General features: G+C 58.6%; 1 protein-coding gene across 9 annotated transcripts; it reads right to left on the reverse strand.

Annotated features, from left to right (window-relative positions):
• Positions 1-303: 303 nt before the first annotated feature.
• KCTD17 (potassium channel tetramerization domain containing 17) lies at positions 304-11,860 on the reverse strand. 9 transcript variants are annotated; one of them, XM_003264715.3, is made up of 9 exons: positions 11,633-11,860; positions 10,374-10,482; positions 7,267-7,358; positions 6,196-6,291; positions 4,267-4,392; positions 2,770-2,869; positions 2,517-2,588; positions 2,063-2,153; positions 304-1,169 (listed from the first exon to the last, which is right to left on the reverse strand). In XM_003264715.3, exons 1-9 carry the CDS (start codon positions 11,840-11,842, stop codon positions 1,100-1,102), a joined length of 966 nt encoding a protein of 321 aa, XP_003264763.2. In that variant the 5' UTR covers positions 11,843-11,860; the 3' UTR covers positions 304-1,099. The 9 variants fall into 9 exon arrangements, 8 of the variants coding, with proteins under 8 accessions (XP_003264763.2, XP_030671482.1, XP_030671483.1 ...); XM_030815622.1 differs by having other exon boundaries at positions 2,308-2,588; XR_004030925.1 differs by lacking the exon at positions 2,770-2,869 and having other exon boundaries at positions 2,308-2,588.
• Between the last annotated feature and the right edge of the window lie 3,636 nt (positions 11,861-15,496).

The following is a 15,496-nucleotide window of genomic DNA, read 5'->3' on the forward strand; positions in this document are numbered from 1 at the left end:
GAGTAGAAGTGGAGGGGGCGTCCTGAGAGGTTTAGGATGTGGCAGAGGCAGCCCAGGGCTCTCCCTAGAGTTCTGTTTTCTGGCTCCCGGCCAGGTAGGGCAGGTGCTCTGGTATCCGGCCCCAGGGCAAAGGATATAGCCAGTTCCCCAAGCCCTCCCTGCAACACACACAGGAGAATGACAACAGGGCAGCGTCCCTGGGCTTTCGGGACAAAGCCACGGTCCTTTGGACCAGTCTACCACACCTTTAGTTTAGCCCCGTCCCCAAAAGTGGCCCAGAGAAAGAGAGGGCAACAGCCAGGCTGGGCTGTTCCTTTGGGTTTTATTACATGGTGGGGTCAGACACAGCTGAGAAGCAAGGACCCATCCCGGGAAGTCAAACACAGGAGGGCCCCTGGCTCAGCTGCCACACCCACTCTCCCCGGGCAGTTCCTGAGGCCTCCGCCGCCCCTGCCCAGCCCCTTCTGCTGCCTCTCCCCGCCCTCCAGGCCAGGCGCTGGGCCAGCAATGCAAATGGCTGGGGGTGGGATCACCAAGGAGAAGGCCAAGCCACCTACCCCTACTCTGCCAGGCCAGCTCCCCACAACCTGCATCCCCAATACCTGAATCTCCATTTGCAAACACAGTGTTACGCCCAGGGGTCGGGCTGGGTCCTTCCCATCCCAGGGCAGCTGAAGGTGGGCGGCCCCTATATACTGCCTGAGGGCCTTCAGGGACTTTGGTCCTCTGTGCACCCTCACAACAACCCTGTGAGGTAGGTGGGGTGGGAGGAGTTACCCCCTGGACTAAGGCTCGAGGAGGCAATGTGACTGGGCCGGGAAGGAGCACATCCGCCATGCAGCAGGGGAGCCCGGGAGAGGGGACGCGGGTGCCGGAGAGACACAGCCAGACATTGCCACACATCTGCCATGAGCAGTCGACTCTGCCCAGAGGTCCTGGGGCCCACCTCGGGCCTTAAGAGGTCCCAGGGGGCCCCCGCCCCACCCCTGGAGGCAGGGGTAAGTCACAGCCCCACAGGTGCAGACAGAGGAGGCCGGGGAGAGGGCGCTTCTTCCTTCTCAGGCCCGGGGCCCACCCCATGGTACAAAAATAAAGGATTTCAGATGGGAACCCCAAGTCCCTGGAGGTGATCTGGGGCCTCACATCCGGGTGCCTCTGGCTTGTAACAGCTAGAAAAAAAAGAGGGGAAGGGCAGGAGGATGGGAGGGGCGGAGGTGGGGCCGGTAAGGAGGGGGTGATGCAGGGCCAGGGGGTGGAGAGGAGATTGAAGGGTGGGGGAGAGGGAGAGAGAGAGAGGCAGTTGAGTCACAGGCTTCCTTCTGGAGGAGGGGGTGGGGCTGAGGCCCAAAGAAGGTGGATTCAGAACTGAGTTGGGGGGAGCAAGAAGAGCACCCCAACGAACCCATCCAGGAGCCCCATGCCCGGTCTTGGTCTCGGTGGCGGACACCTACAGAGGCCAGATTCTGCCAAGACTCTGAAGGGGGTGGGATGGGGGTTGGTCAGGGCTGGGAGAGGCACTGATGCCCCAGGTGAAAGGAGCCACGGAGAGCAGCTGTCTGTCCCCATTTTAGAGGCAATTGTGGCCCAGAGAGGGACAGTGACTTGCCCAAGGTTACATAGCAGGCAGAAGAGTGGGGTGGGGGGCTTGTGGGCACATGGCCAGGGCTTTTTCTGCCACTCTGCAATCCTTAAGCCACTCTGGCTGACACTTCATAGGCCAAGGGTATCCAAAAGTGGCCTGTCCTCCCCATCCCCACAGAAATAGGGGATGCCACAAGGCAGTGACACAGGAGCTCCTGGATGTGCAGGGACTCGGCCAGGGCCTCTGGCTTCAGTGGTCCCTCCCTCCCCACCAGCCTGGCTCTGGTGCTGATGGGCTGGTAGGAAAGTTCCCACTCCCTAACTTTCTTCTCCTCTCAGAGCCTCACCCCCAAGGCCAAGGTCGGATGAAAAACTTTGGTGGGTGGAGATAATCAGCCGAAAGCTCGGCTCTAGTCCAAGGATCAAGAGATGAGCACCCTCCTTGCTCCAACCCTCCCTCCAGCACCGCTAAGCTACAAACCAGGGATGGCAGCTCTGGGGGCGGGCGAGGGGCCGAGGAGAAGCCCTCACTGCAAGCTCAGCCTCAGGTCTGAGAGGGTGCGGACGGGAACCTGCAAGGAGGAAACGTGAGGAGGAGGCCGGGAGGAGAGGAGGCGGGGCAGGGCCTGCAGCCAGGGCCCAGCCTCAGAGGTGCCCGGCAGGGTTGGTGGGCACAGAGGAGGTGCAGCTGCGCCCCTCCTCCCCAGGCTGGGAGGCAGGAGGTACCAGAAGGGGCGCAGGAGGCGGCAGGCAGGACGCTCTGGGATGCAGGGCCAGGGGGCCTGGGTGGAGGGCACGGGAGGCTGGGACCAGGGCAGACCCGGGATGGAGGCGTGAGCAGGCAGAGAGAAAACCCGGACAAGGGCAGAGAGGGAAGAGGCAGGGTGCAGATGAGATCCAGGAGGAAGAAGAGGTGGATGAAGATGAGGCAGGACCTCCAGCGGGAAGCGGAGGAGGAGGCAGTGGTGGGAGGGAGAAAAGGTTAGCGGGATCCTGAGATGACTGGGCTGCAAAGAGAAAGTGAGAGAAGGGATGGTTATGCGGGTGAGGCGCCAGGCAAGTGGCTGAGCTAACCCTGGTGCCCCCCCAGCAGCCCCGGGGCCCCCGGTTCTGCAGCTGGCTCCAGCAAGGAGTGGGCGGGAGGCTCCGGCTTTGCTTAGCAATCATCCTCCTGGGGGTTGGCTGCACCTTTCTCCTGTGCATCTGCCTCCACCTGCACCTGTTCCACCTCCACCTCCTCCACCTCCTCCTCCTGCTGCTGCTGCTCCTCCAGCTGCTCCTCCGTGCTCTGTGAACCAGCCGGCGGACCCAGGGAAGAAAGAGTGGAGACACTAACAGAGGGGCCAGGGCCTGCTGGCTATCCCCAAAGACCCAGTCTCAGGCAAGGTGAAAGGGACCTCAGGAGAGGGGAGGGCTCCAGCCACAGAAGCTGGGAGCATCTTCTCCAGTCCCCTGGGCAGCTTGGGGAGGGCCTGGGGAAAGCAGCTGAGGATGGGGTGCTGTGGGCATGCTCTGGGGTCAGCCTGGCTGCTGTTACATTGAACGAGGCTGGAGGGAGGGGATGAAGCAGAACGGGGAGGGTGTGGGACTGGGGTATCCCTGAGGGGTGCCTGGGAAGGCCTTGTTTGGAAAGACTGCTCCTGAGTAGAAATGTGGCCACAGAAGCCCCAGGGCAGACACCACCCAGATCTGGGATGCCAGCCAGTCTCTGACACCCCAGGTCCAGGGGCTTTGGCCCAAAGAGGCAGAAGGAACAGGCTCGCTCTGCACCCTTGCAGGGCAGCGCCAGCCCTGGCAGTGGTGGGGGGTGGGGGGCGGTGGGCAGGCAGGGTGCATCACAGCAGGACAGGGAGGCAGACAGACAGACAGGAAGCCAGAGGTAAGCCTCCACTGTGCAGGGGCGGGCCCCAGGAGCAGCAGCCTGCCTTCTTCCCAGCCTGGTTCATGCCTGCTCTGTGGCTCTGCGAAGGCCCTTGGGACTTCCCACAGCACTGGGTCCAGGGTGGCAGGACCCCCGCTCAGCCCTCTCCCCACAGTGGTACAGTGGATGCTGCCAGGGCGCTCTCAGGAGGCTGCCTCAACAGGCCAGGCGGACACACAGGACTGGCGGCCACCGGGCTGCCCCCATCCTGCAGAGAGGCTAAGGAGGGGGCCTGGGAAAGGGGCAGGATTTACGGCGGTGGCTTCCCCATCCTGGCTCAGGCCAGCTGGGGACACGCACCTGTCCCTGGGGAATAAATGGCCATTTGGGATCCCAGAAGTTCCAGGCTCCAAGGCACCACAAAGAGTATGTGATCCTCCCCTGTCACTTCACAGCGCGCAGCAGAAGTGCTGGGAGAGGACAAGCCTTGTCCTAAGTCACACAGAGAGTGCCACACTGTGCCCTGATCCCTAGTCCATGCCACAGTGCCCGGTGGCCACTAAGCGGCCCCCTTCATGCAGCCTCTGAGTCCACACCGGCCGCACCCTGGGGATGCTCTCATTTCACTGCTCCCAGCCTGGGCCTGGGTAACGGTGGGTGGCATGGGATGGATGGCGGTGGCTGTGAGCATGGGGTTGTGCATGGGCGGCGGTGGGAGAGAGGTGGAGGGATGGTACAGGTGCAGGGGCGGGACAGGCGGGGAGGGTGGAGGGAGACAGGAGCCTTCTCCAGACACGGACATGGGCTGAGGCGGCTGGGCTCACCTTGGTTTTGCGGCTGGACTCTGAGCTCAGCCCGTTCGGGGAGCTGTGGAGCTCCTTGGACACCACACACAGGAACTCTGCCTGGTCCTCGCTGCCGTAATTGTAGGAGGAGCCGATGTTCACCAGCTAGAGGGGCGGAGCATGGGGAGAAAAATGCAGGTTGGTGTTGGGGGCCGTGGGGCAGGGTACAACAGACCTCGGCACTCAAATCAAGATACCAGCTCAGGTTCTAATCTTGCGGCTTGTCAGGCCCACTCCTGGGTTTGTAGAGGGCACCTCTGGGCAGGAAGGTGGAGTCTTCCCCCTTGCAACCTGTGCCTGTGGTCTGTGCCCCAGGACCAGCCTCTCCGCCAGGCTTGGCTGGCCCGATCCCTGGTGGAGGGTGGCAGCATTACCGCTGTCCCCACCACCACCTCCAGCCTAGCCCCAGAGCCAGGGGGCTCTTTTCTAAATGCAGGCAGAGGCCTCTCAAGGGCGGCTATCCCCCGTTCCAGATGTGGCTGACACAGCCCCAGGACAAGGTTGCAGGGTGGCATTGGCAAGGTGGAGCCCCACAGAATATTCCCTTCACTCCTGGAAGAAGAGGTGGGACAGGTGGTCCACTCCTGAGACCAAAGGGCAAATGACTGATGGTCCCTGGCCTGCTTGCTCAGCCTCTGAGAGCCAAAGACACCCAGAGGCTCTCAGAGTAGCCCTGCCCTTGTTCCAGGGTCCCTAGAATAACCACGCCCACAGAGCCCTTCTGGCTAAGAAATAAGAAAGTTCTTCCAGGTGATGAGTCTCATTCAGCTCTCAGCGACCCTGAAGGGAATCTCAGGCCTGCTGAAGGCCTCACAGCTAGGAAGGGGTGGAGCAGGGAATGGCATCGGGGATCCCAAGTCCTCTCTGAGTGTCGCAGACTTCAATATGGATTTCTAATGATTTGCATGACACTAATGCCAACATAGGGAGTCCTATGGAGGGCTGTAAGCTTTACTGATGGCCCTTCTAATCTTCACAACAGTCCTACAGAGGAGGTACTGTTAGCCCACTTCACCGATGAGGAAACTGGGGCCCGCAGAAGAGACGTAACTTGCCCAAGGTGGCAGGCATGTCCGTGGCGAGGCCTAGAGGTGAAGCCAGGCCTCTGGCTCTGCACTAGGCCGATTCTTCCATCCCTCCAGGCCATCCTGGGGGCTCCGACCTTCTGCCTTGCAGTCTCCATGTGCCAGGGAACATGTGGGTGGGTGTGGAGAAAGGCTAGCCAATCCCCCTCCTTCTCTAAAGGCACTTTGACCCTGGGCTCACTTTCTGGCTCTGCTCCTCTGGAAACCTGAGAGGTGGGAGGTCAGCTGCATGACTAGGGCTAAAGTCCCTCGGGATAAGGATCTCCGATGGGTAAACTGCATCTGGACTGGGAGGAACCACCGTTCACCATGAAGACCTCATGGGAAGGCACTGCTTTGGGCTCCCCTGCATGTTGCAATGCTGGCCACTGGGCACGTCCCCTGCGGAGACCCTGAAAACTGTGTCAGGAACTGCTACGATCGCATGGTGCTGACTCTGAGTTCTAAGAGGTGCTGACTCAAGGTGGACTCCACTCACCTATGTGGATCTGGTCTCCTTGCACCTGGGCTGTCCTTCGGGGGCCACAGACTCACTCATGCCCCCAGATAGATCACCACCCGGTTGCTGTGAGGACTCCCGCCAACAAGGACACCCCGCGCTGTCCTGTGGTCACTGGGGCTCCTATCCTCTCTCTCTCGGTCAACCTGCCACCAAGTGTGGTCTCTCCTAACCTTGTTTAGTTTGATTTCAGAAGAACCTTGGGGTTGGGGGGGCTGTGGTGGGGAACCCAAGGCTGGGGCTGCCGGAAGGGAGGGGCCTGCTTGGTCAGAGGCTAGGAGGTCCCAGGGTGGTCCTGGTGGCACACCCCTGTCCCCAGCGCACCTGCTCGAAGCGCCAGCCATCAGACATGGTGGAGACCATTTGCGTGAGCTCCTCCTCCTGGCACTGCAGCACGCGGTACACGTGCTTGGGCGGGACCTGTGGGCAGAAGGGTCACATAGAGGGCACCTGTGGGAGCACCAGGCACCCCAGGAGGGGCATGAGCACCTGCTGCCACCACCCCTGCAACATACCCAAAGAAGAAGAGAGGGAGAGAAAGAAGAGGTGGTTGCGGGGAGGAAGCCATGCTCTGAGCACCTGCTCCTCACCAGGCACCATCTCACTTAATCCTTCTAAGAATCCTAGGCATTATGGGACTTTCCATTGAGGCTCAGAGAGGTCCAGTTACTTGCCCAAGGTCACCCAGCTCAAGGGTGAAGGAGACAGAACCGGAACATGGGTAATTTAAGAAAGAACATGTGTGGGGCTTAGGGAACATTCTGGGTCACCCTCAAGGAGTCAGGCCCTCAAGGAGACACGGAGCCTCCCCTCTTTAATTCCCTGGGCCTGAGAAATGGCTCCTCACTACCTGTCCCCCAACCCTCACACATCCCCCAGAGTAGGTGGAAAATCTCTCCCTCCTCCTGCAGACCGGCCAGGGAGGCCCGGGCTCCAAGCTCACAAACGCCAGCCCCAACAGCCTGTGCCGAGCCCACCAGGCAACCATCTGATGCCACAAAATGCACAATTTGCTAATCCTGCATTGCCCTCTGCAGGGCACCCTATACCTACACACTGACCCCCTTCTGCCTATGAGGAAGGGATAGGTGTGCCATTCCCACCCCTCTCTATCCCATAAGAGAAAATCAAGGTCCAGAGAGGGCGAGCCTGGCCCAACACACAGCAAATGGGGCTGAGACAGGGACTGAACCCCAGTGTGTCTGTCTCCGAGTCTAGGGCTGTGCTGGGCAGCCTGGGAGCCCAACCATGCCTCTCCTTACAGGCCAGCTCGGCCTTCCCATGACAAACACTGGTCCTGTCTCTCCCAACCTCCTCTGCCTCCCGCCCCGTCTCTCAGCCTCCCTCTCCCCACCGGCCCCTGCCCTGGCCATGTGTGCTGCCCCTGCTCCCGACCTGGGTGACCGTGTAGTCCTTCTCTTCCATCCGGTCTTTGATGATGCGGATCAGCGGGCCGATGTTGTAGAACTCGGCTTCCTCGAGGACCCCTGGCACAGACAGAACAGATCCCAGGTCACTCCTTCTGCCTCCATGCCCCATTCTCCTCTTGTTCCCTCCACCCCGAAACCTACCTGCCGCTCTGATCACCCGCCCTGAGGGCGAGCTGAGTGTCTGTGAGTTCAGGGGTCAAATAAGAGGGAGCATTTCCTTCCTTGGATCCCACACTTCCTGTGGAAGGGGCTGAGAGGCTGCCACACAGCTCTGCTGTGCTGAGTGCCATGACCCAGGGGTACCTGCCAGGCCACAGTCTGGGGCAGCTTTAGGGCTATCAAGAGACAACAGGGTCATTGGGACTGATCCCCAGAATGTCACCATGAGCAGGGCCTTGCCTGACCCCCGATCATGTGCTCCTATTTATTAAGCACATTCTAAGTGCCAGGTGCATTACATTTTTCAATTCTCAGAACTAGAAGGAAGTACTTTCATCATCCGCATTGAACAACTGGGAAAACTGAGGCTCCCAAAGAGAAGTAGCTTGTCCAAGGTCACACAGCTGGTAAGTGCCAGAGGGAACTCAAGCGCCACAGACTCCAGAGCCCATGTCTCCCCACTGTAAGCACATACCCTTGTGTCCATGCATTCCCCCAACTGCCTCACCTTACAGTTTGCAACACCCTGCACGAGCTCATCACAAGTCCCAGGGATATGAGGAGAGCAGGCATTACTGTCCCCATCTTACAGTTAAGTTAATCTGGGAGATGAAGTCAGCCCACCAGTGAAGTGATGAGCTTGCAGCTGTTTCGACTCCCCTAGGCTCTCAGAAGGCAGGGGACCTTTGGGCCCTTTCCGTGACTGGCCTCTGGGCTCCCTGGGGACAGAGCTCATTATGAGCGGAATGTGTGTGTTCCTCGAAAATCCACCTGCTGAAAACTGTGATGGGATTAGAAGGGGAGGTAATGAGATCACGGGGGTAGAGTCCCCAGGGTGGGATCAGTCTTCTTATAAGAAAGGCTAATTGGATGTGAGGGCGATCTGGCTGGGACATCTGTCACTCCACTGATCACGAGGGTTGATTTAGCTGATCTGGCTGGCTAGGTGCGTGTCCCCTTCCTCCCTCACCACTCCAGGTGTGTCCCTCCCGAAGCTGTGAGCTCCATCGAAGGGGGCGAGCACCCCCGATAGAGGAGGACTGGTGTTTGGTCAAGGGTATGTGAGTAGCTGTGCTCCCCTGCTAGAACCTCCAAACAAGCTCTCGAGAAGGGGCGGGCGGGGGCTAGCTCCCTCTCTTTCTGCCACATGAGGACACAATGAGAAGTCAGCAGTCTGCAATCCGGAAGAAAGTCCTCACCAGAACCTGCCACAGTGCCCCGATCTCGGGTTTCTAGCCTCTAGGACCAAGAGAAATAAATTTCTGATTTTCACCAGCCACCCAATCTATGGTACTTCATGATTGCAGCCTGAAATGGCTAAGATGGGGCTCACATTTCTGATCTGCCCTGTCCCCAGTGCCCACACAGAACCAAACACAGAGCAGGAGGTCAGGGAGTGCTGCTGCCTGATTACCAGAATTATCCCCAGTGCCCTGGGCGGAGCCCTGCAGGTGACAGACAGCTAGCACCGCATTCCACATCCTCTGGCCAGGCACTGAGCTCCATGCTGCACTATTAACTCCTTTCATCCTCATGACAGCTTGGTGAGGTGGGTGCTATGGTCCCCCATTTCACAGATGGGGGCATGCAGGCACAGAGGGGTTAGGTCACTTTTTCAGTGTCACACAGCTAGTAAGTCTCCTCTCAGATCCCCTATCCCCTGGATGAGCCCTAGCCCTGTGTGACCCCCTAGCCCCTAGATAACCCTGTCTGATCCTCTAGCCCCCCGACAGCCCTGTCTGATGGTGTGGGAATAGCAGGGCTTTGAGAACGCAGGGTGTGTAAACAGGTGCTGGCTGTGATGCAGCTGGGGTGTTTACTTCCCTCCCAATGGGGCCTGCTCCTGAGCCTAGGCCACGCCCATGGTATCTGTGCTCCCCTAGGGATTAACAGGGAAGCTGTGGGGCTCTGCAGGGCCAGGCACCTACGGTGGACTCTGGTGTTGCAGCCCTGACCTACTAGAGAGTTGCTGGGCCTCCAGACCACTGTGTCCCATAGGGCTCAGGGAGGGCAGACCATGGCCCAGGCACGCACAGGTGCAGGTGCTGTTTATGCACGGGATTCATGACATCTCCCTCCAGAAGGCAGATCACCGCCCGCATTTAACAGATACCAGTGGAGATGCAGTGAGAAGTGACATGTTCAAGCTGGTCTGGCTGGATCAGCTGACCCAGAGCCACACCCTGTATCCCAAAGAAGAGTTAACTTGGCACTGACTGTAGTCCTTGCCCCTGGCTGCGGCTCTGCTAACAGGTCGTTCTCCCAGACATGGCTTCCCCACTGTTTGTTGGTCCCAGATATGGGCATATCCAGGGCCTCAGCCACCTAGGCCTGGGGATAACCAAAGCCCCACTGGGAAGCAGACTCCCCCCTCCCCTGCCTCCACCCACAGCCAGCACTGTGCCGCACAGGCTGCCAGACTTAGTGAACAGTCACCCGCTCCACCCACTTACAAGCCCTCACCAGGCAGAATTTGAGATACTGGATCAGCCAGAGAAAGAGAGAGAGAGCTCTCCCCATGCCTGTCAACACTGCATTCCTGTCACCCCAGCCTCCGGATGTGACCGTCCCCACCTGGCTTCCTAGGAGGCCACAGAGAAAGGGCATCGCAGCCCACAGCAGTGGCCACAGGGCCTCGCTGACTTCCTCTATCCCCTGCACATGTGTCTCTTCACCTCCCTGACAATACCCAGGGAAAGCTTGAGCCCGTCCACTTGGCAGAGCCCCAGGCTTGGCGCAGGCAGATGCTTGGGAATCAGCCCCGTCCGATTGAGAAGAGGCAGGAAACAACCAAGCAGGCAGATGGCCGTCCTGGTTGTCCAAATGGCTTGGGGCCTCCACAGAGGGCCCTGGCAGGCTGCATAAGGCCAGGCTAGGATGTGGGCCCCAGGCCAGCCCCCTGGACCAACTCACCCTCCTCAGCCATGTCCTTGTCCAGCACCAGCTTGCCATGCCGGAGGAAGTTCAGGATGGGCCCGAAGTAGGTGGGGTCACGGTCAATGAGGTAGGCCCCGGTCTCATCCTATGGAGGTGAGGGATGCTCGGTGAGAGAAGAGTGAGGCTTCTCCCCGGCCAACCCCGCACACGCACAGGGAGGGAAGGAGAGTCGAGGGAGAGCTCTTCCCTGGATGGAGCAGGCACAAAGGAGCAAAAAGGCACTGGGGTCAGATGGACCTGAGTTCAAACCCTGCTTCTGACTTTTCCTGAACGTGTGACCTTAGGCTAATGATTTGGCCTCTTTGAGCCTCACTCCTCTCCCCATAATCAGGGATTGCTGTGAGCATCCGGTGAGAGGAGGTCTGAGTGGCAACCGGCCCAGCACGGGGCTCGGCGAATGTCCCTCTTAGAGGCTGTCCCCTGAAGCCAGCCCCACTGTCCCCCCAGGTCCCTAGGCTTATCAGGGGATGTTTACAAGTTTCCAGAGGAGTCACTATCTCACTGGACACTTGGGCGGGCAGGGAGGCAGGGTGGGCTTCCATGCGACTCTACAGAGAGATCGGAGACATTGAGAGGTGAGGCGACTTGCCAAAGGCCACAGCATCGGAGGCTCATGGATGGGGGACAGGAGACCTTAGAGGTCATCTTCAGACCAGCCCTTCGTGTTACAGATGAGGAAGGATGCTGAGCGCAGTGCAGGGAAGGGTCCGACTCAAGGTCGCGGCAGGCAGTGCGCAGCAGAGTCAGGGTGGGCGCTCAGAAATAGTGCCCGCTGGGCCAACGCTCCTTCCAGATTCAGCCCGCTCAGAAGGGGCCCCAGGGCTCCTCCATCCAGCTAGCTCCCTGCACCCCTCCGCCACCCACATCCCAAAGAGCGGGAGAAGTAGCCTCGTCGACTCCTTCCCCACAGCAGGAGTCCTCTTTGGGAGGGAGGAAAGGTCCCAGGTCTCTCCCTGTCCACAGCCCCAAAGGAGAAGGAGAGGCCCCGATCCAGGGCGGCTCGAGAGCTTCTAATGGCCGCGGCCTGCGTTGTCCCGTTGCCACGGCAATGGGCACATCCTTCACTACCAGACCCACCTCCCCCTCCCCTCCTCCTGCCGCTTCTTCCCGCCTCCAGTTCCTCGGAAATGAACCCAGCCGGGTCCCCAGCCTGGCGGGCGAGCCAGGCCCGACAGCCCCGCGTCGGGCGAGCGGAGGACCCACTGCCCGCTCGCCGCCCACCCCGGGGGCCTCACCCGGTCCGACTGCAGCTCTTCCCCCTGGCACAGGCGGCTGAGGAAGGACTTCTGCTCGCGGCACAGCGTCTGCCGGGTGGTCAGGAACACCGTGCCCCCCACGTTGAGCCGCACCCACTTGCCCCAGCCGCCTGCGGCGCGGCCGCCCGCCCCCGCCGGCGGCGCTGCCTCCCCGGCCTCCATCCTCATCGCCGGCCGCGGCGTCTGCATCCTCCTCCCGGGCGCTGGGGGCGGGCGGGGACCGCACGCGGGGCAGGCCGGGAGCTGTAGTCCGCGCCTCCTGGCTCCGCATGGGCCGCGGGGAGGGTCCCGCCCCGCGCTGCTCCCGCCCCGCGCTGCTCCCGCCCCGCGCTGCTCTCGCCCCCGGTCCCGCCCCGCTTCGCCCTTCCCCGCAGGCCCGCAGTCTGGGCTGGTGAAGATGCCCTCTGGCCAAATCACTGTGTATGGGGAAGGTCGAACTCCCGGCTTCTGGGAAAAGAATGAGGGCTTCCCCAAATCTGCCGTCCTCCCATGGGTCCGAACATTCTTGTTTTTCCTTTGTGCCGTCTCCGTCATCCAATAGCTGATAAGGGAAGAGACTTTCCCCTCCAGGAATCCCCATAGCATTGACCCGCACGTGTTTTGTCATATTTTTTCATTTGCCCTTTGTGTGTATAGGAGTGGGGGCGGGGTGGGTGGGAGTAGGTTCCTTCCCTCACCTGAGTTCTTGAAGAACGACATAGCCGGACTTGAGGTTGGCTGAGCACCTGTATGCCGGACACTTTGTGTATGTGTGTTATGCATTTAAGCTCTCAGCAGCCTTGTGAGTCTGGTATTTTGGGCTATACCCATTTTACAGACGAAGCCACAGAAGCAAAGTGACCGCCCTACTCACATTGCTGGTGAGTGAGTACCCACCAAGGCCTCTTTCCTACTCCCCGACCATGGAATGTCAGAGATCCTTGGGAGGGACTTCTAAGGAGGAAGTAGAGCAGGCCCTGGATCCGAGTTAGGAGAACTGAGTTTCCATCCTGGCTTTTGGTCGTTCTCAGTTTTTCCAAGTCCTCCCCAAGAAGGAGGAGGGATTGGTTCTGCAGGTGGCTTTCTGAGTTATTCCCCAGTTAACTTGGAAGGGGACTGTCATTCTGTGGACCTCAGGATGGGGGAAGGGAGCAGTTCCTCATGTGGTCTGGGACCAGGGAGGGACAAGGGCTGACGAGGAAGCTGTCTCCTTATCTTCCTCTCCTTACTGGTTTCAGTCCTGGTCCTGGCCTATGGGGGAGAGGTCTGGGGCTCCTCTCACTGATCCAATGTCGCATGCAGCTGGCCCAAACACTGGGCAGCCTGGCCCTGTGCTGGGAGAAGTTTCCCTGTTACCACCCAATGCCCTGCTTTCTGCATAAAGCTTTTCTCCTTGGCAGGGAGTGGATCAAAAGTGTACTGGAATCCTGCTACTTAAAATTCACTAGGTGTGTCCTGAGCAACTTCCTCTCTGAGCTTTGGCTTTCTCTCTTGCCAAATGGGATTTACAATAGTTGTGACCCCAGAGCATTGTTGTGAAGATTAAGTTATGAAATGTCTGTAAACACCTAGCATAGGCTGGGTGCGGTGGCTCACACCTGTAATCCCAGCACTTTGGGAGGCCAAGGCTCGCTTGAGCCCAGGAGTTCAAGACCAGCCTGGACAGCATAGTGAGACCCCTATCTCTCTCTCTCTCTCTTTTTTTTTTTTTTTCTTTTTTTGAGATACAGTCTCATTCTCTCACCCAGACTGGAGTGCAGTGGCACCATCTCGGCTCACTGCAACCTCTGCCTTCAGGGTTCAAGCAATTCTCATGCCTCAGCCTCCTGAGTAGCTGGGATGACAGGCATGCACCACCACGCCTGGCTAATTTTTGTATTTTTAGTAGAGATAGGGTTTCACCACGTTGGCCAGGCTGGTTTTGAACTCCTGAGTTCAAGTGATCCTCCCCCTTTGGCCTCCCAAAGTGCTGGGATTACAGGTGTGAGCCACCGTGCCTGGCCCCCATCTCTATTTTAAAAAAATAGAATGATAGAAAACCAAAAAACAGCCGGTGGCTCACGCCTGTAATCCTAGCATTTTGGGAGGCCGAGGCAGGCGGATCACAAGGTCAGGAGTTCGAGACCAGCCTGACCAGCATGGTGAAACCCCTTCTCTACTAAAGATACAAAAATTAGCCAGGCATGGTGGCTCACGCTTGTAGTTCCAGCTACTCAGGAAGCTGAGGCAGGAGAATCACTTGAATCCGGGAGGTAGAGGTTGCAGTGAGCCAAGATCGTGCCATTGCACTCCAACCTGGGTGACAGAGCGGGACTCCATCAAAGAAAGAGAGAGAGAGGGAAGGAAGGAGGGAGGGAGGGAAAAAGAGAGGGAGGGAGGGAGGGAGGAAGGAAAGAAAGAAAGAAAGAAAAAAAAAAACACCTAGCACAGTCCCTGGCATTTATTATGTTGAATGCATGAATGGGTGAATGAGATGGGATGTGAGGTGGCCTTGAAAGATTGGCAGGACTGCTGGCACTTAGTGAGGCCTTGACCATTGTCAGCTAAAGCAAAACTAGAGCAGGAGATACTTCTTCTTTCATGCAAGGGTGGCAGACAGGGGAGTGACCCAGTCAGATTTGCAATGTGGATCACCCTTAGGTTGCAGGGAGGGTGGTTTGAAGCATAGAGAGACCAGTTAGAAGACCACCTACATCTGGGTCAAGAGTAGGGGGAGCCCAGGCTGGGCACGGTTACTCACACCTGTAATCTCAGCACTTTGGGAGGCCAAGGAGGACGGATCACCTGAGGTCAGAAGTTCGAGACCAGCCTGGCCAACATGATGAAACCCTGTCTCTACTAAAAATATAAAAAATTAGCTGGGTGTGGTGGCGCACACCTGTAATCCCAGCTACTTGGGAGGCTGAGGCAGGAGAATTGCTGGAACCCGGGAGGCGGAGGTTGCAGTGAGCTGAGATTGCGGCATTGCGCTCCAGCCTGGGCAACAAGAGCGAAACTCCGTCTTAACAACAACAACAACAACAAAGTGTCAGAGAAAAGGGCCCAGGGAGGGTCTCAGGAGGTGGAGAGAGGGGATGGTGGGGTGAGAGGGGAAAGAGGAAAGAGCAAAGCTATATGGGGAAGAATGAGGGCATTCCAGAGGCCAGCTGTGGGCCAGTTGGAATGAAACAAGGAGTTCACCTGAGGAGAAGTTGGGAAGGTGTCAGATGCAGTGGCTCATGCCTGTAATTCCAGCACTTTGGGAGGCTGAGGGGGGAGGATCTCTCGAGCCTAGGAGTTCAAGACCACCCTGGACAACGTAGCAAGACCCCCGTCTCTACAGAAAATTTAAAAAAATTAGCCAGGCTTGGTGGCATGTGCCTGTAGTCCTAGCTACTGGGAAGACTGGGGTGGGAGGATACTTTGAGCCCAGGAGATCGAGGCTGCAGTGAGCCATGATCGCACCACTGCACTTCAGCCTGTGTGACAGTGAAACCCTGTCTCAAAAAAAAAAAAAAAAAAAATCAGGAAGGTGAGGAACAGCAACCATGTTTCCTGGGCCAGCTGCTGCCCACCTAGGGTTGCCTCTCTCTACTGAGGCGTGTGGATGCTACAGCAGGACTTGGACAGCACCGAGTCTTTCCGCAAAGGAGGAGCATCATCAGTGCGGCATTTGGGGAATCTTAACCTGGCGTTGGTGCCAAGATAGACAGTTGGGGTGGGGGACAGCCCAGGGGCAGGGAGGGAGAAAGGGGGAGGGAAAGGTAAGAGCCAACATTTATGTTGTGAGGGACCTACCCAGAGACCACCCCCGCTTCCAGTAGCACCATTTTCTGGTCTGTTTCCCTCACTCTACAGTGTGAGCTCCCTGAGGACAGGCCCTGT

The sequence above is a fragment of the Nomascus leucogenys genome, chromosome 7b (genome assembly GCF_006542625.1).
Source record: "Nomascus leucogenys isolate Asia chromosome 7b, Asia_NLE_v1, whole genome shotgun sequence".
Classification (NCBI taxonomy): Eukaryota; Metazoa; Chordata; class Mammalia; order Primates; family Hylobatidae; genus Nomascus; species Nomascus leucogenys.